This window comes from Triturus cristatus, chromosome 5_1 (assembly GCF_964204655.1).
Source record: "Triturus cristatus chromosome 5_1, aTriCri1.1, whole genome shotgun sequence".
In the NCBI taxonomy this organism is placed as follows: domain Eukaryota; kingdom Metazoa; phylum Chordata; class Amphibia; order Caudata; family Salamandridae; genus Triturus; species Triturus cristatus.
In genome coordinates this window covers 463,303,323-463,322,455 of record NC_140587.1, presented here as the reverse complement: position 1 = coordinate 463,322,455, position 19,133 = coordinate 463,303,323, and the positions used below count along the sequence as shown (strand labels likewise).

Sequence of the window (19,133 nt, the reverse complement as noted above, 5' to 3'; positions counted from 1 at the left end):
CCTACAGTTAAGATGTATTAAGGGCAGTGCTGTACACCTAATCAATACGAATATACCTTGATAACACTGCAATGTTGTTTATTGTGTTCTTGTGTTCAGTTCAGGCCTTGTTCAGAGTGAATGCTAAAGCAGATGTATGTTTCTGAAACATTTCAGGAGATAACTGCAAGATATATTCTAAAACATATCAAATCTCCAGACTCGATCCTACGCATCCAAATGAAACTTTATCCCGAAGCCAGGAGAATACTTTCGCAAAAGAACGTTTGTGCAGTATGTGGACAGGGGTTTCTGAATATGTGGCTGGAATGTGTAAAGTTTGTGGTCAAAACAAAGGTAATGATATTTGTTATTTACTAAAAATAGCTTAAAACTTTGGAGACGTTTCTCTCGCTATGTGTGCATTGAGAAGGTCTTGTGGCACCAATCAATAATATTGTTCATAGTCACAAAACACATAACTGACATAAGCAGGGCCCCTAGAATTCTGCAACAATATAGGGCCAAATTATGTGGCAGAGTTGGCTAAATTATGCGGCAAGAAAGTGTAAATTAGACGGCATATCGCAGCACATTATGTGTCTGTTAATATGTCTTAATTTTGGCATTTTAACATATATTAAGTACTGCCTGGGCAAACATTCACCTTTTTATTACTAGCGTTACACCTGAATACAGCAAACAGTAACTGAAAGATGATCGAATAACATTTTCAAAGGCTCTGTCTCTGCGAGGCCCTGTGAACGATGCATTGTTAGTGACCAAACGTCACTAACAATGCATCGTACACAGGGCCTTGAGTTAAAGCAAATTTACAAAAGTGTAATTAGACCGGGGGACACTGTCTTTTGCAAACACTGTCTGGGCTTTTATGAAACATGTACATCTTGAAATGTGCTTGTGCATAAATTGTGAGCATATTATAACTTCAAGTTTAGCGACACTTGCTGGGATTCACAAGATGTTGGAAGCATAATATATAGGACAAATAGAGGTCCTTTAAAATTCACATTTGTAAAAACCATTTCCTTAAGGTTTTTAAAACTTACAAATTATATATTCAACATTTGAAGTATAAACGGTAGACATTGCCGTTTATACTGGAGTGAGATACGAACAAATAAGTGGGGTTGAGTGAAAAAAAGATAAAACTTGACATTTATTTTACGTGATGTGAACAAGTCTGACACCACTTGTTAGGTCGAGCCTCGGCAGCGCATGTGCTGCTCTGCGAGGCATTCTGTATTGAGGTTAGGCATAGAAGCTCTGCCCATTTCCTGCCCATCTTTTCAATTGGTTCCTGTTACTGTCCTTGCAAAATCGTTGCTTTTCATTTGTGAATAGACTTAGTAGTCCCTCCTTGGTACCGCAGTGTCTGCATTTGTAACCTCCCATAACGGCTGCACTTTTTACTTGTATTGTTACACTGTCTATTTTTTTGAAAGATCTTCCCCTATTCCACCCAAGACATTGCAGCAGGCCACCTGCTTTTATATTATTTGTCTTTAAACTATAGCGTGGTCCGCTTTAACTATAGCGGCCGCGCTTATTTAAATATTTAATTTACAGCATGGGCGTCTTTCAGTTTAGCGGCCGTGTTTATTTAATTATTTAATTTACAGCGCAGGCCGCTTTCACTTTAGCAGTTAGCTTATTTATTTAATTCACCCCTTCGCTGCTAGACCTCCCCCCACCCCCGAGCTAAGGCTTTTTTGGGGCTATTTGGGGTAGTCCGTGCTTAGGCCCCTGTAACATTTTGTCCACATGAGGTATCCACGTCAAATTTGCACCCTTTTTTCCAATACCCTGAGGAGTCTAAAAGTACCCAGGGTTTGTGGATTTCCCTGGGGGGACCCAGAAATTAGCCAAAATGCAGCTAAATTTTTTTTTTTTTTTAATAAATGGGAAACAATTGCTGCAGAAGAAAGCATATGGTTTTCTCCCTGCAAATGGCATCAACAAAGGATTTGTGGTGCTGAAATCACCATCTTTTCAGCTTTCAGAGACAGTCATACATTTGCCAGGAAACCCAAATATTCTATACAGTTTTGGCATATTACTGGGACATAGCCTATTTTTCCTATTTTTTGTGCTTTCAACCTCCTTCCAGTTAATGGTAGAAATGGGTGTGAAACCAATAATGGAGCCCCGAAAACTATACATTTCTGATAACTAGACAAAATTCTTAATTTAGTAAAGGATCGTTTTTGTAGATTCTTCAAGGTTTGTTTTTAGAAACTAACGGTTGAAAATAGAAAATATTGACATTGAGTTGAAAAAACCAGCCATTTGTGCCAACGTGTTTACCTGTAACTTCTGCCAAGTATGAAAGATTTTTTAAAACATTATTTCGTTACATCTTCTGGACCCTTCAGGTTGTGGGGATATATAGGACTTGTAGGTTCACCAAGAACCCGAGGAACCCAGAGCCAATAACTGAGCTGCGTCTTGCAATGGCTTTTCATTGTGTACCTGGTATATAGAAATTCATTTGGTAAAATATAAAGAGTGAAAAATAGGTACCAAGGAAACCAATGTATTTCTGAAATAGGAACAAAATATAGAGTTTATAAGCAGTGGATTTTTGCACATCTCCAAAATTGTGGGTACCCATACAAGCATGTGAATTAGAGGTCATTTTTCAAAATGACTTCTTTTTTTTACAAATTGTCTTACATTTGGAAAGCAGAAATGCAAAGAAAGTCAATTAGTAATAACACTTGTTCTACTATTCTTTGTTCCTGATAAAAACGCTACCTCACTTGTGTGGGTAGGCCTAGTGCCCACGACAGGAAACGCCACAAAACGCAACTTGGACACTGCATTTGTACAGTGAATACAGACCCTATTTTTTCAAAGTGCCTAGCTGTGGATTTTGAACCCTAGATCAGCCGGCATGCAGGGAAACTTAGCAAACCTATACATTCTTGAAAACTAGACACCCAGGGAGATATAGCTTAGGGTGACTTGTGTGGTTTTCACCAGGTTCTGTTAATCAGAATGCCTTGCAAATGTCAAACCTTGTAAAAAGAAAATCATTTTTCTCAAAGTTCTGTGATGTAAAGTTCTGGAATCTGCATGAATCCACAAATTTCTACCCACCCCAAATTCCCCAAAACCTCCCAATAAAAATGGTACCTCACTTGTATGGATAGGCCTAATCCCTACAACAGTAAAGGGGCCAAAACGCAACATGGACACACCACATTTTTACAATGAAAACTGACCCTTTTTTTGCGAAGTTCCTAGCTTTAGATTTCGAACCTTAGGTCTGCCGGTACCTAGGGAAACCTAGCAAACCTATACATTTTTGAAAATTTGTCACCCCTGGGAATCTGGGATGGGGTGACTTGTGTGGCTCTTGCCAGGTTCTTTTACCCAGAATCCGTTGTAAATCTCAAACTTTGTAAAACAAAAAACGCATTTTCCTCCTTTTTCTGTGATGGAATGGCCTGGAATCTGCATGGATCCACAAAACTCCACCCACACTGCATTCCCCAAAGTCTCCCATAAGAAATGGTACCTCACTTGTGTGGGTAAATCTACTGCCCGCAACAGGAAACAGCCCACAAAGCAACATGGACACACCACATTTTTCCAGCAAAAACTGACCTTTTTGTGTAAATTGCCTGGCTGTGGATTTTGAACCCTAGCTCATCCAGCACCTAGGGAAACCTAGCAAATATCTACATTTTTTAAAACTAGACACCAAGGGGAATCCAGGATGGGGTGACTTGTGTGGCTCTCACCAGGTTCTGTTACCCAGGCTCCCTTGCAAACCTCAAAACTTTTTTAAAAAAGCCTAATTTTCCTCACATTTCTTTGATGGAAAGTTCTGGAATCTGTGTGGATCCACAGAATCATCGCGTCAACACAAAACCCCTGTTTTTTTATTCAGGGTGGGGGCTAGGGGCTAGAGGCTAAGGGGTCTCTAGGGTGAGCTTCCTTTCAAATTACTATGTGACACACAATTTAGCATCCCGAGTAATCTAATTAGTTATGTTACGTTACAGTGTCCCTAAAGGCACTACCTGATAGGAGTGCTGGACATATCAAAAAATCTCAAGGGCTGTCCTCACACATCACCAGGTGTCATGCTTCATCATAGTATGGCCCTAGCGCTCTAAAAACTAGGTTTGATAGAGAGCGGGCCTACACCTGAAGACAGGGAGACACTTCAAGTTTTTAGTGGGGGCCCACTTGAGTAGCGAGTTTAAAAACCAATGTGGGGATTAGGGAACTATTACCCCATCACCACTGTTACCGTCATTAACATGTTTCTGCCTATGGCTCTACTGAGTCCGCAGCATTCTTCAGGATGAACAAACGGGCTCCTGATGTGGCAATGTATTAAGGATTGCCTTGTAGTTAGGGTGACCAATGTCTACCTCTAATCTAACGCTTGGTTCATAGATACCTGTGAATACATAAATAGTTCATGGTGCCTTAATTAAAACGAGGACATAAGAAACGTTGTATATATAATAATGCTTGCATAGTATTGCATGCTAGTGTGATGTTGTGACACTGCAAACGTGAGGTAATAGTAAAAGCATTTCTTTACTCAATTGTGAGACCAGCTCACAACCATACCCCAATATAGGGTCTTCAATAATCCCATGGAAGAAGGATTTGAGGGATCCCTGTGGTCACACTCTGGGGAAGTAATCATATTTCAAAATTATAAATGTATATATTTGGGAAATTTAAGCATAAGTTAGACCATCATACACTTACTTGTGGTCAGCGATAGTCAGGACAACACTTATTTCCTCATTCACACTCTTACTGCTTCAAGGTGCGTGCCTCACCATACACCTACGTGCGTCCACTCTTTCCTCCCAACAATGTCAGAATGGAAGGCCTGGGGTGTATTTAAGATGTTCCCTTTTGCGGGGGAAGCAAGTTGCACTGCACCTCCGGTTAGTTTAGTCAGCGCAGGTGTGTCGACTCGTGATCCAGTGTCTGGTGTGCCGCCTGCCTGGACGACGCAGTTGGCGTAGTGTCTCCAGCCGACATGCACATCGGATCCGACAGTTCTTTCTGTGTGTACAGCTGTTAGTTATCCAGTGTCCCAAGCACTGCCTGACCGGAAGAGGCATGATGATGTAGTGCATTGGGTTCAGCAGTTTTATTTAAATTGGGCATTATCTCATGTACACAGCAATAAAGATACTTTGCTGATTGTTCCGGGGGCTCCTGAAAAGCATCTGGCGCCTTCTGTTTGTGCCATGCTCAATTAATTTTACACAAATCCCCAAAATACATTGTTTTAAAGAGGGAATAGATGAAGGTGTGCTTTGCATTTACAATCTATAGGACCCTACAGGTTGTTCATCATTCAGGGGGTGCCTGAGCCTTCAAATAAATTCAATCACTAAATGCATATGAGCCATGCTTTTTGTTTGCGTCATAGTTGTTTGTTGACATACTTATATCACAGAATGCCATGGTGTTGTTTAACCTTTTCTGGGTAGAGAAAAATGTTTAGGCAAAGCATAACGTGTCACAGGGCAGATTTTTACAATATCGTGTAAATTATATGTAACCAGTATATGATCCATACCCTTTGTCATTGTGGTAGGTCGGTTACTGGAAGGTCCCAATATTTTCTGGTTACATAAAAGGGGGGCCCTGGGGTGTCACGTTTACCAGCCGGATTTATGTACCTTGTGTGTTTTTTCATGGCCCTTTATGTAATTTGAAGTCAGGGGATTTCCTCATTCAGTCCTTTCTCCCATGTCCTCACACGATACACCCATAGTTGTTCTAGGGTCAAACGTTTTTTTATGAATGTTCTGGTGGTTCGCATTTATTTTTTCAAGAATCATCCACATTATATCCATGTCTTGATGACCTTTTTCTAGGTAGTGGCGTGTTAATTTTGTATTGTTCCTTTTTGCATTGGATCGTACTTCTGTGCTCGTTGATTCGGATCTTTATTTTTTGTGTGGTCATTCCCACATTGAATAGGTCACACGTGCAGGTTATTAGGTAAACAACATTTTCACTGTTGCAGGTTATCAGGTTCTTAATAATCCATGATCTTCCTCTCTTAATGTCAACCTCTTTTGTGATTTTCGTGAATTTGCCACACGGGTAGTCATCCACCGGCAGGTGGTTGTCCCATAATGTGGTGTGGGCGTTAGTCTGTAGTGGCAGTGTATTTGTGTGGATAGATTCATCTCGTATCCACAGAATTCCACCTACCCCACATTCCCCAAAGTCTCCCAAAACAAATGGTACCTCACGTGTTTTAGTAGGCCTAGTGCACGTGACAGTAAATGGGCCAAAACGCAACGTGGACACACTTCATTTTTACAGTGAAAACGGACCCTTTTTTTGCAAGGTGCCTAGCTTTGGATTTTGAACCCTAGCTGTAGCCTAGCGAACCTATACATTTTTTTAAACTAGACACCCAGGGGAATCCAGGATGGGGTGACTTGTGTGGCTTTCACCATGTTCTCAAATCTAAAAACTTTGTAAAACAAAAATAACACATTTTCTTCACATTTCTGTGATGAAAAGTTCTGGAATCGGCATGGATCCACAAACTTTCACCAACCCGCCTTCTCAGAAGTCTCCCAATAAAAATAGTACCTCACTTGTGTGGGTGGGCCAAGTGTCTGCGGCAGGGAAGGGCCCAAACATTTCACATTTCTTTGATGGAAAGTTCTGGAATCTGTGTGGATCCACAGAATCATCGCGTCAACACAAAACCCCTGTTTTGTTATTCAGGGTGGGGGCTAGGGGCTAGAGGCTAAGGGGTCTCTAGGGTGAGCTTCCTTTCAAATTACTATGTGACACACAATTTAGCAACCCGAGTAATCTAATTAGTTATGTTACGTTACAGTGTCCCTAAAAGCACTACCTGATAGGAGTGCTGGACATATCAAAAAATCTCAAGGGCTGTCCTCACACATCACCAGGTGTCATGCTTCATCATAGTATGGCCCTAGCGCTCTAAAAACTAGGTTTGATAGAGAGCGGGCCTACACCTGAAGACAGGGAGACACTTCAAGTTTTTAGTGGGGGGCCCACTTGAGTAGCGAGTTTAAAAACCAATGTGGGGATTAGGGAACTATTACCCCATCACCACTGTTACCGTCATTAACATGTTTATGCCTATGGCTCTACTGAGTCCGCAGCATTCTTCAGGATGAACAAACGGGCTCCTGATGTGGCAATGTATTAAGGATTACCTTGTAGTTAGGGTGACCAATGTCTACCTCTAATCTAACGCTTGGTTCATAGATACCTGTGAATACATAAATAGTTCATGGTGCCTTAATTAAAACGAGGACATAAGAAACGTTGTATATATAATAATGCTTGCATAGTATTGCATGCTAGTGTGATGTTGTGAAACTGCAAACGTGAGGTAATAGTAAAAGCATTTCTTTACTCAATTGTGAGACCAGCTCACAACCATACCCCAATATAGGGTCTTCAATAATCCCATGGAAGAAGGATTTGAGGGATCCCTGTGGTCACACTCTGGGGAAGTAATCATATTTCAAAATTATAAATGTATATATTTGGGAAATTTAAGCATAAGTTAGACCATCATACACTTACTTGTGGTCAGCGATAGTCAGGACAACACTTATTTCCTCATTCACACTCTTACTGCTTCAAGGTGCGTGCCTCACCATACACCTACGTGCGTCCACTCTTTCCTCCCAACAATGTCAGAATGGAAGGCCTGGGGTGTATTTAAGATGTTCCCTTTTGCAGGGGAAGCAAGTTGCACTGCACCTCCGGTTAGTTTAGTCAGCGCAGGTGTGTCGACTCGTGATCCAGTGTCTGGTGTGCCGCCTGCCTGGATGACGCAGTTGGCGTAGTGTCTCCAGCCGACATGCACATCGGATCCGACAGTTCTTTCTGTGTGTACAGCTGTTAGTTATCCAGTGTCCCAAGCACTGCCTGACCGGAAGAGGCATGATGATGTAGTGCATTGGGTTCAGCAGTTTTATTTAAATGGGGCATTATCTCATGTACACAGCAATAAAGATGATTTTTCCGGGGGCTCCTGAAAAGCATCTGGCGCCTTCTGTTTGTGCCATGCTCAATTAATTTTACACAAATCCCCAAAATACATTGTTTTCAAGAGGGAATAGATGAAGGTGTGCTTTGCATTTACAATCTATAGGACCCTACAGGTTGTCCATCATTCAGGGGGTGCCTGAGCCTTCAAATAAATTCAATAACTAAATGCATATGAGCCATGCTTTTTGTTTGCGTCATAGTTGTTTGTTGACATACTTATATCACAGAATGCCATGGTGTTGTTTAACCTTTTCTGGGTAGAGAAAAATGTTTAGGCAAAGCATAATGTGTCACAGGGCAGATTTTTACAATATTGTGTAAATTATATGTAACCAGTATATAATCCATACCCTTTGTCATTGTGGTAGGTCGGTTACTGGAAGGTCCCAATATTTTCTGGTTACATAAAAGGGGGGCCCTGGGGTGTCACGTTTACCAGCTGGATTTATGTACCTTGTGTGTTTTTTCATGGCCCTTTATGTAATTTGAAGCCAGGGGATTTCATCATTCAGTCCTTTCTCCCATGTCCTCACACGATACACCCATAGTTGTTCTAGGGTCAAACGTTTTTTTATGAATGTTCTGGTGGTTCGCATTTATTTTTTCAAGAATCATCCACATTATATCCATGTCTTGATGACCTTTTTCTAGGTAGTGGCGTGTTAATTTTGTATTGTTCTTTTTTGCATTGGATCGTACTTCTGTGCTCCTTGATTCGGATCTTTATTTTTTGTGTGGTCATTCCCACATTGAATAGGTCACACGTGCAGGTTATTAGGTAAACAACATTTTCACTGTTGCAGGTTATCAGGTTCTTAATAATCCATGGTCTTCCTCTCTTAATGTCAACCTCTTTTGTGGTTTTCGTGAATTTGCCACACGGGTAGTCATCCACCGGCAGGTGGTTGTCCCATAATGTGGTGTGGGCGTTAGTCTGTAGTGGCAGTGTATTTGTGTGGATAGATTCATCTCGTATCCACAGAATTCCACCTACCCCACATTCCCCAAAGTCTCCCAAAACAAATGGTACCTCACGTGTTTTAGTAGGCCTAGTGCCCGTGACAGTAAATGGGCCAAAACGCAACGTGGACACACTACATTTTTACAGTGAAAACGGACCCTTTTTTTTGCAAGGTGCCTAGCTTTGGATTTTGAACCCTAGCTGTAGCCTAGCAAACCTATACATTTTTTTAAACTAGACACCCAGATGAATCCAGGATGGGGTGACTTGTGTGGCTTTCACCATGTTCTCAAATCTAAAAACTTTGTAAAACAAAAATAACACATTTTCTTCACATTTCTGTGATGAAATGTTCTGGAATCGGCATGGATCCACAAACTTTCACCAACCCGCCTTCTCAAAAGTCTCCCAATAAAAATGGTACCTCACTTGTGTGGGTGGGCCAAGTGTCTGCGGCAGGGAAGGGCCCAAACGTATTGAGGAGACATCAAAATTACCTATCACAAAATGACCTAGTTTTGCAAGGGGGGTCACTTCGGTTTTTAACCCTGGGATCGGCAGCCATCTTGGGAAACCCACCAAACCCACATATTTCTGAAAACTAGACACCCGGGAGAGTCCAGGGAGGTATGGCTTGTGTGGACTCCCCAATGTTTTCCACCCCAGAATCCCCTGCAAACCTCAAATTTAGCTGGAAAAAAAATCCAATTTTTCTCAAATTTCTGTGTGGGAAAGTTGTGAGATTACCGGGCTGACACAAATTTCTTACCACCCAGCATTCCCCCAGGACTCCCGCTAAAAATGGTACCTCACTCGTTTGGGTCTGCCAAGTACCCGCAACAGGCAAGGGCCCAAAACTTATTGAGGAGACATCAAAAGTACCTATCACAAAACGACTTAAACTAGCTCAATTTGAGGTCTGCAGGGGATTCTGGTTAGGAAAACGTTGGGGGATCCACGCAAGCCATACCTCCCTGGACTCCACAGGGTGTCTTGTTTTCAGACATTTGTGGGTTTGGTAGGTTTCCCTAGATGGCAGCCGAGCCCTGAGCCAAAACCCAGGTGCCCCCCCCTTGCAAAACCAGGCATATTTGAAATCAATAATTTTGACAAGTGAAGTACCATTTTTATCGGGAGACATGGGGGAACACTGGGTGGTAGGAAATTTGTGGCGGCCCGGTGATCCCACAACTTTCTCACACAGAAAAGGAAGGAAAATGTGATTTGTTTTGCTAAATTTAAGGGGAACCTAAAAAACCAGACACCCGTGGGAGACCAGGGAGGTGTGGCTTGCATTGATCCCCCCACAGTTTCCTTCCCAGAATCCCAGAATCCACTGCAAACCTCAAATTTAGCTAAAATATAACATATTCCTGTAATGTCTGTGTGGAAAAGTTGTCGGATCATTGCATGGCACAAATTTAATACCACTCACCGTTCCCATCAGTCTCTCTATAAAAATAGTACCTTACTCGTGTGGATGGGCAAAGTGCCTATGACCTGAAAGGGCCAAAAAAGTGTAGAGATTCAGGGGGGGCCAAAGCAGATCCAAATGGGCAGTTTGTTATTAGTTTTTATGCTGATGCTGTTGTGTAGTTCCTATATTACCCATACGGGATCTGCGCGTTTTGGATAACAAATTGTGGAATTGGTGGTGGACTGATTCCGTGCATCCCCACCGGATACGTTAGCCTGTTTACATTAGCTAACTCACAGTGCCATTAGAATCTCCTCTTATCGGGGAGAGAATAGTTTCTGGCAACCTCAAAGCATGACAACCCTGATCCACCGGGATCGTGGAAACAATATACTACTTTTCGCTCAGTCACTCGTGCTCACTTAGTTTGTCTCAGAGATACATAAGTATTTTTTGAACAATTGTTATTCTAGTGTAGAATAGATGAGCTGCAACAACCATTAGACAGTAGTTGAGATATATAGTTAGCAATGCTACAAAAGTCAAGGGATGGTATAGTTCTACCATCTTGCAGAAATCATGAATATATACAAGTACATAGAATACATGATAATAAGTGCGTACTCCCACGATGCCTCCCTAACTAGTTGTATCTAAATGTACCTAGCATCTGTGTAGGTATTATGCCAAGAATCCCTCCAGGTTCTGGTCAACCCCATTACCTGAGAATTAGAGAATGTGGGACCCCGTCCTGGTCTCGAGTTGGACACCCCGCGAGGGATGTTAGACCACTGTTAGCTGGAGCGTCTGCATGCACAAACCTCAGTGTCTCTGGTCAGTATGTCAGCCGGGAAGTCATGGTCTCCTCTGTCTCTTTAAGAAAGACATGATGTATATTTACCCATAGGTCTCCCCAGGGGTCCTACCTTGCTGTGTTAATGTGTCGGCCTAAAGGATGACGTTGGCCCTGAATTTTATACATAGATACTATACAGGTGATGTCAGTCCTGCTGTTAATCCTGCTGTGCTTCCAAAAAGCCTCATGCATAAAGTTTGAGCTTCGAACTAGGGAAAAACCGCGTTCTGAATGCAGTGTCATATCTAGGTAAAAAGTCAGTGCCTAAGAACCGTTATGTATGTAATGTAGGGAAGAATATAGGTGAAAGGTTGTGATGCTACCTGCACCTATATAAGGTACCTATATGGAATATAATACCCACTCCTCTTTTGACTAGACGACATATGTAACCTATCGTTAGGTCTCCCAGTTTTATGGTATTTATTTTTTTACCGTTTCCGTCTGTATTTATCCATATTTATTTTTGGGGCATTTTTTCTGTATTTATCCACATTTATTTTTGGCACAAGTAAAAGACAATGCTACAGCTAGTATTTTTCCACATTTATTTAAATTGACAATGCACATATGCACTCATTTAAACTAACGATTTGTAGTGGCTTTAGCAGTGCTTTAAATGGTCCGGTACTGAGTAATTTGAAAAGGAGAGTACATGTGCTTCTCAGTTCTGCTATAAAAACACTTTAGGATAGAGTACAAGCACTTATCAGGAGCAAACATGTACCAGCGCTTCTGTATTTCCATCTAAAGCCAGCTCGAAATCTGCCTTCAAATGTCTATTGTTTTCACACAGAAAGTAAGGTTACCTATATTGGTGGTGGTGTGTTTGTGTGTAGATAGACAGACAGATAGATAGATCCCAAGCTTCAGTTCACGTCCTTTTGATACATATTATATATGTATGTGTAACAATTAAGGATGTGGCATGTAGTTTGGGAATTCTCTGCTGCCAAAAGCTGTTTTCAATACCCCGGGAGGGGAGCGTCGGCTCCTTCTCTGCTCATAGCTGCCAAGGTTTCACATTGCTATGTGTGACATTTTCATAGTTTCAGTGTAATTATGAGTGACATTCCAACGACTATGAGTGACACATTCTCACAAGCAAAATCAAGCAATGAAGATTAGAGGAACATATAAATATCAGAAATTACTATAGCCAGATATATAACACAATAACTAACATACCCTAAATCAAGACAAGACCTGTTGGTGTAGTGTAACTAATGCTTGTTAGCAGTATCAGATGAATGAGTAATTAATAATGTTTTTTGTTGTGAATTAGAGTTTAAAATCATGCAATTCTGGAAATATTAGACTATGATTTAAGTATTACTACGGTATGTGGAAGGGAAGCAGTCTTTGGAGTGCTTGAATCTATCACGTTTTTTCATTCATACTGTCCTTTGCATTTTTTCACTCTTTATACACTTTCATTCTTTCTCTTCCAACATCTCTCTGAAATTGTCCATAAGCACGTCATGTCAGTGTTGTTAAAATCTACAAAACAGATAGTAAAAGGAAATAGTCTTCGGGAATGCAATATGGAATAAAACGTGTGAAATGTGAATAGGGTGTTTAGTACTCCTTGAGAACTTCGACTTCTTGCCAGTCTGCTCTGCTGGTTTTGCTGCAGAGGAGACTGGCCTCGGTGGACAACGATCTGCTCTCTGAATCAGACCGGCTGCCTGGGACCAACATTATGTTTGGGGGGAGGAGGGGCTCCGCTGACTGCCAGATGACCCTTCGGTAATTGCAAGACAGGGGGGAAAACATCCTGCCAATACCACTTAAGTTAAGAGTCAGGGACAGCCTAGGGCAGCTCAGTTTAAAAGAACCAAACTGCCCGTTTCCACCTGGAATCTCTGCACTACTAGTGCATAGAAGTGACTGTCTGGGGTGCCTTGCTAGCATTTAAAACAGAAAGCGAGGCACTATCATATCTGTGTGACGCTGCAGCCAGTACCCCGTTCGGATACTGATCGCCAGATCATGTTGTTTTCTTTCATATGTTGAAGAGCACATGAGGAAAGCCTTTGGGGCGGCCAGCCCGAAGGGGGGCTTAATTAATCACAAGTTTTGATTTTTGCGTATTGTGCATCAAAAATAATAACATGATGCCAGCGCTCACCTCAAATCTATGTCACCCACGGTCAGCATTGATTCACTGGGTCGGTTTGCGGGATGATTAGGTTAGGCAGCAGTCGAAAGCCAGCAGCTCCCTCTGCTACAGGCTGCCCGGCAGCAGGCTCTCGACGGCGGGTCTTCCTTCCAGGACTGGAGCTGCTAATACGTAACACCAGGAGCCTCAAACAGGCCAAGAAAGAGCCGGTAAACAGACAGTAACAGAGAGGAAACGATCACACACCCCAGCCTCGGTTCTGGGATGAAATCTCCCAATCAATCAAGACCTCAGGGGATGCCGATTGTCAAGGTGGAAAATATTCATTTTTCTAATGCTGCAGCACTGTGAATTGAAGTGCTTAAAACGTGCACTGTATGGGGCCTGGGACAGGAGGAGTCAGGGGCGTTGGGGGAGGTTACGGCATTGGGGTGAAAGAACAATAAAGCCTCGTTAACAAGTAAATGGTCTTTCAAAAGACCTGTGAAGTGCTCTGTATTTATATGTAAAAATCCGTAAATCGGAAAACCGGGAGCCCTACCTATAGCGTACTACTAGCCTAACTAGATATAGGTATGCTCAAAGTTCATAAAACATTCGTTTTGCTAAAATGTTTAAAACTTCTAAAAACTTCTAAAAAGCTTTAAAAATCTTAAAAGAAAAAATGTTTGCAAACTATTGCTCTAAAAGTGTCCGAAGTTATAGTCTGAACCACTATAAGCATTAGAAAGCCATTTATGCCCAATAAATGAAAGGAAGTTAATTTTGTTTCTGAGTTCCAAATTGAGCTTGTTTAAAAAGGGCGATTTTTTTCCCACCACACGACGAGCCAAAATGAGTCAAATGTTTATGTGTCCTGGCTGGTAGATGCAACATTTTTGTTCCTTGCTTCTGCAGTAGAGGCCCCTGTAGCACCACGCAAAGCACGTCAATTGAGCACAGATGATGTTCTACGCTGTCCACAGCCAGTGCTGGGGCAGCCTGTGCGCCGTCCAAAGCCTGGGTGTCAGTGGAGGAGCCGCTGTCCATACCAACAGGTGCAGTTACTACCTGCAGTGGCTCAAGGAATGCCGCCATCAACATTGAAATATGCTGGGGACATTGCAGAACATGGGCCGTTATCGGGTCCAGTAGCGTATTCACGTTCGGTTGCGCACATGATGGGAGTGTCAAACAAAGTTCTAACATGCATTATTCTCCGCAAAATAGGCATCGGAGGACAGGTTAGATGGAGTCCATCCAGACTGGTCGAAATGACAGGAACCAAAATGCACTTGGTTCTCTTAGGCGAGGCGTGACTAGATGTTGTGCCATTCGGTCACAGTATTTCTGCTCCAGGAGAGCTTTTTCCATCTCCTTGATGACTGGGACGTCCATTGCGTAGCATATAGAAGGCAATCAGGATACCTGCTATTAGAAACAGGATTGGCAGAAGTCCTCAAAGATGCTTCCGAATACGGAGTGTATGAAGTTTGGTATAACTCCAAGTACCGTCTGAAAGGTGCTTAGAAGTCCAGAACCTATGGTCCTAAATAGGTGGACAATGCCAGTCGTATCAGACATGTTAAAGATACGTTTTACCATTTCTACAAAATGGGAAGGGCAGTTTGTATGAATAAGCGCCTGTATCTCTGCTGAAGACCTTGCGATCTGGAGATCAAAAGTCTCTTGAGCGGAGATTAAGGGCACAGACTTCTGTAAAAGCACGGCTTTCATTCTGCTTAGAGTATCAAACCGTATTAAAGACAAATTCAGAGAAAGGCCATAATGGCGCCTTCCTGACTGTAGGAGTCAGTGGAAACAATACTTGCATACAACAAGTAACCCTGGAGCTCACGGTTACTAGACATGCGATGCCCGGAAGCATTCCGCAGCCTTGATCTTTCATTCCCATTCGAAAGTAGTCTGAATGCTGGAGTAATCACTGCAGCTGGGGAACCCCTCAGATGACAGGACAAGTTCACTACAGAACCATTACAAGCCCCGTGCAGCATTATATCTTGACATATGAGTGATCCACTTAAAGCGTTCTCAAAGTTTGTACCGCTAAGAAACACTTCTCGATCCCCAGTCCGGCATCAAAATCTGTATGGTAATTCCCAAGATTCCTTAGTGTATTCTTCACCCATTTTTTCATATCTGCCTGCCTGCTTCGTTCAAGGCAATATTGAAACTGAAAAGTAGTGACCGGTAGAGTTATGCCATGGATTAGTCATTCCGTGGATGGTGATTCTGCCAATGTAAATGGTAATTGATCCAGTTTTTCGATATGCAGCATTGTATATTTTACTCCCCTTTGTGCCATTTCTATCTGTTTATCTGTTAGATTGTATTCAGAAAACAGAGACGTGCTGTTGATAAAATGCCATGGCACGTAGCTTGTACGCAAAGATTGCAGGGTCCAGCTTAACAACATGATAGAACGTAATTGAGATTGCCCGTGTTGTAATATGGCCAAGTTTTGTTCTAGAATGTCTATAGCAGAAGATACAATGTTGCCTAAGGAATATATCCTGGAGGTCAAAGTAGTTAACCCATTGTCTACCATTGCTAGAGATTTTTCTAGATTTATACGGTCTATTTCCAGTAGTCTCTCTGCGGCCTCTTGCTGCGATATTTTCCATATTTCATTGTAGGCAGAATAAATGCCAGCATATATGAAACGTTTCTGACGTGGTTTCCTGGGACCTAGTAACAAATCCCTAAGATCCATATCCTGTGTTAGTAAAGACAAGTGTTGTTTCACCTGTGTGAGCAATAAGGTTTTTAGCCAATCTTGGCACAACTTCCCAACACTCTATGACGTCACTACCCCTGGGTGTTGTCTCTGTACATGGCACGGATTTGGCCTATGGATTGTGAACCCTTCGGTTTTACCCATGAATCTTTTCTGACAACCATTAGTGTCTGTGGGCCAAATCAACCATTTCTTCCAATTGGGGCCTGATCTATTATATTGTATGATGTCATCTAATGTAATCCCCTCCTCTGATATTCCGTTTCCCTCAGTGTGTAATGGTGTTGGCAGCCAAGGTGTGTTCAAGTCTATAGTGTCTTTCCATAAGTCTTAACCCTGTTCAGACAACTTGGCAATAAGGATGCAGAGTTAATTTGTTTGGTGTTTGTTAACATATTTTTCTGTGCTGATGTTGGTGCAACCGTATAATAATATGAGACTGGGTCAGACATATTAAACCCTGAAAAATATGGAAACTTTTGTGCAAAAGTTTTTGAACTGCCCGTCGGCGGTGTTGGACAATGTTCCCACTGGTGGTATGTGAACACATTTCTAAGATTTGTAGATTTATGCATAAAGTGATTACCATAATGTTGATAACAATACATCGAGTCATAATCTGATGTGCCTTCCAACTTTTCACTATTAGAAAACACAGCAGATTTTTCCAAATCAGACAACATGTTATTAACAGTTTCAAAGACCCAATCATCGAAAATGTACTTGAGGTAATGATATCACTCAATGATATTTTGAACAAGAGTTGAATTCTTTTTAATTTCTGTTGGGCCAAATATATCGAAATCAACCTTGTCCCACACTATACCATCAGGTATAGGAACTGCTGTAATGTTCACTGATGACAAGTCTCTTTGATCTCGATGAGATGAGATGATGATTGATGTGGTTTTAAAATTAAATTCATATTTTGGGCTGCAGAGCTTTGCCGAATAAATTGTCCATTAATAAGCAAGTTAAAAACTAATACTAAGCCTAGACAGAAAAGAAAGAAAAGCACCCAAGAAATTATCCATAGTTCTACCCACGGTGATACCAGGTAAGTTCTTTTGAGAAAGTTCAGAAAGTCTTTAACTTGCTGCTTGTGTGATTTTTGGACTGGCATCGTTTCTGGTTCACTTGGATCCAAGGAAAACATATCAAAGTTTATGAAGTAGCCAGAAGCAGTTTGATCAATTGTTGGAATTGCATCGGGATTTGTTGAAATCGTAGTTTTCTCTTGTCGAGGCATGTTGACGTAAACATCAGTATTTGGTCTTATAGCAATTTGTGTGTTATTTTAAGTTTGATTTTGAAGTTGAACTTCGGGTTCAGGGGGAACGAGTTACATAGCCTTATTGCATAGTCCTTCATTCCGTACAGGAGACTCTTCGAACATGATGAGTCTTTCCGTTTGAACTTCTTGAATTGTAGCGAAAGGAGAGCGTCTGCTACTTTGGAGTCCATGAGGCCTACTACTTAGTATCAGCCACATAGTGTGGTTTGATTAGGTCAATTGAGACAAATCTTTTCTCCTTTTCTCTGGCAAGAGGCGGTAGAAGTACAGTTCTTATTTCTTCAATGGCTAGGACCGGTACAGGCTTTCTGTAAGATAGACCAAATTCTTTCTTGTCCGCTATTTCCTCTCTGACCAGATCCCTGACTTTTGGGACCCAGATAGGTCTTGCCATGACTGATTTAACTTCCCCAGTGGCGGTCTGCTTCAGGTGAACATTACTTTGTTGTGTCCTGGATTCATTTAGATCCTGTAAAACAGCCAAACGATCATGGATATCAAATGGTTTTTCATCCGCCACTGTGCCTCACAATCAAGATCAGGTACCCACATTCTTGTCCCAAATAGGACCTCATATGGAGTGACCCCCCCAGAGAACTTCTTGGCATGTAATTAAGGGCCTGCTGGACTCCATATAGATGTTTTACCCATCTCTCATCCGTGCCTAATATTCTAGCTGTTAAAGACTGCTTTAAGTCTCAGTTTTTCCTCACCACGACCGAATTTCCCTTGGGATGGTACGGAGAGGAGTACCGCAATGCTACATCCAATCCTCGCATCTCCTCCTTGTAAGCCCGAGAGCTAAATGCAGGGTCCTGTACAGATTGCGTATGTCCCTAGGAGGTCTTGCAGATCTTTTATAACAGTTTGAGCGTCAGCCGAGCGCTGGGGCCACACCCATAGGAACCTCAAGCAGGAATCCACTGCAACCATTATATATCAGTAAGCCCCATCTCTTTTTAAGGGGCTGCAGTGGTCTAGGTAAACACACACTAGTGGTTTGTCAGATATTAACAATGGTGTCTGTGCAGGGTGTGTTACGGTGGAACCTTTCATCTGTCGGCAGATGTCGCATTTCAAGACAAAGTCCTTAGTCTGCTTTGTTAATCCAGGCCACTAATAGCGTTGATTCAAAAGGGAAACAATTCCCATAACTCCAGCATGTGCAGAACCTATTCCTTCGTGTGCTGCTAGAATTAAACCTAACCTACGATCCACGTGTGAAATTACTCTATCCCCCACTCCAGGAATCTGAGCAAATGGAGTGCTATTTGCATCTAACTTGTAGGAGTACTTGAGTGGAAACTTTTTTGGTAGTGCTTTGCTGTTTTTGCATGAAGCTATAACAGCTACCATAATCTCACCGTCTATTCTCGCTTTAAAACGAGTGATTGCTGCTACGGAAGCCATGCATACAACCCACTTCGCGGCTTCATCAGCCAATGAATTCCCTTCAACATGAACGCCATCACGCTGATGACTCAGTGTATGTATCACATGAGTCCTTGGTAGTTCCAATTTAAACTTCACTACCTGTTCTCATAGCACTTTATGCTGAATTGTGCCACCTTTTGCGTCTTTGAACCCATTTTGAACCCAGTATTGCAAGTATTCATTATATCACTGCACACAGTATAAGGAATTGCACACAATTAGTGTGGGGAATTCTCGATCCATGTTTACTAGTGCCAGTATCA

At 42.0% G+C, this 19,133-nt stretch overlaps 1 protein-coding gene across 3 annotated transcripts in view; it reads left to right on the top strand.

Moving 5' to 3' along the window:
• The window catches only part of LRRC69 (leucine rich repeat containing 69), a 404,099-nt gene that overhangs the window by 371,950 nt on the left and 13,016 nt on the right, over positions 1-19,133 (top strand). For 2 of the 3 annotated variants that reach the window (XM_085605297.1, XM_085605298.1), the window contains exon 7: positions 157-336. The exons of the other annotated variant lie outside the window; for it this stretch is intronic. In XM_085605297.1, the coding sequence (XP_085461423.1) occupies positions 157-336 (180 nt within the window). The remainder of the gene's footprint in view (positions 1-156; positions 337-19,133) is intronic. 3 annotated transcript variants of the gene reach the window in all.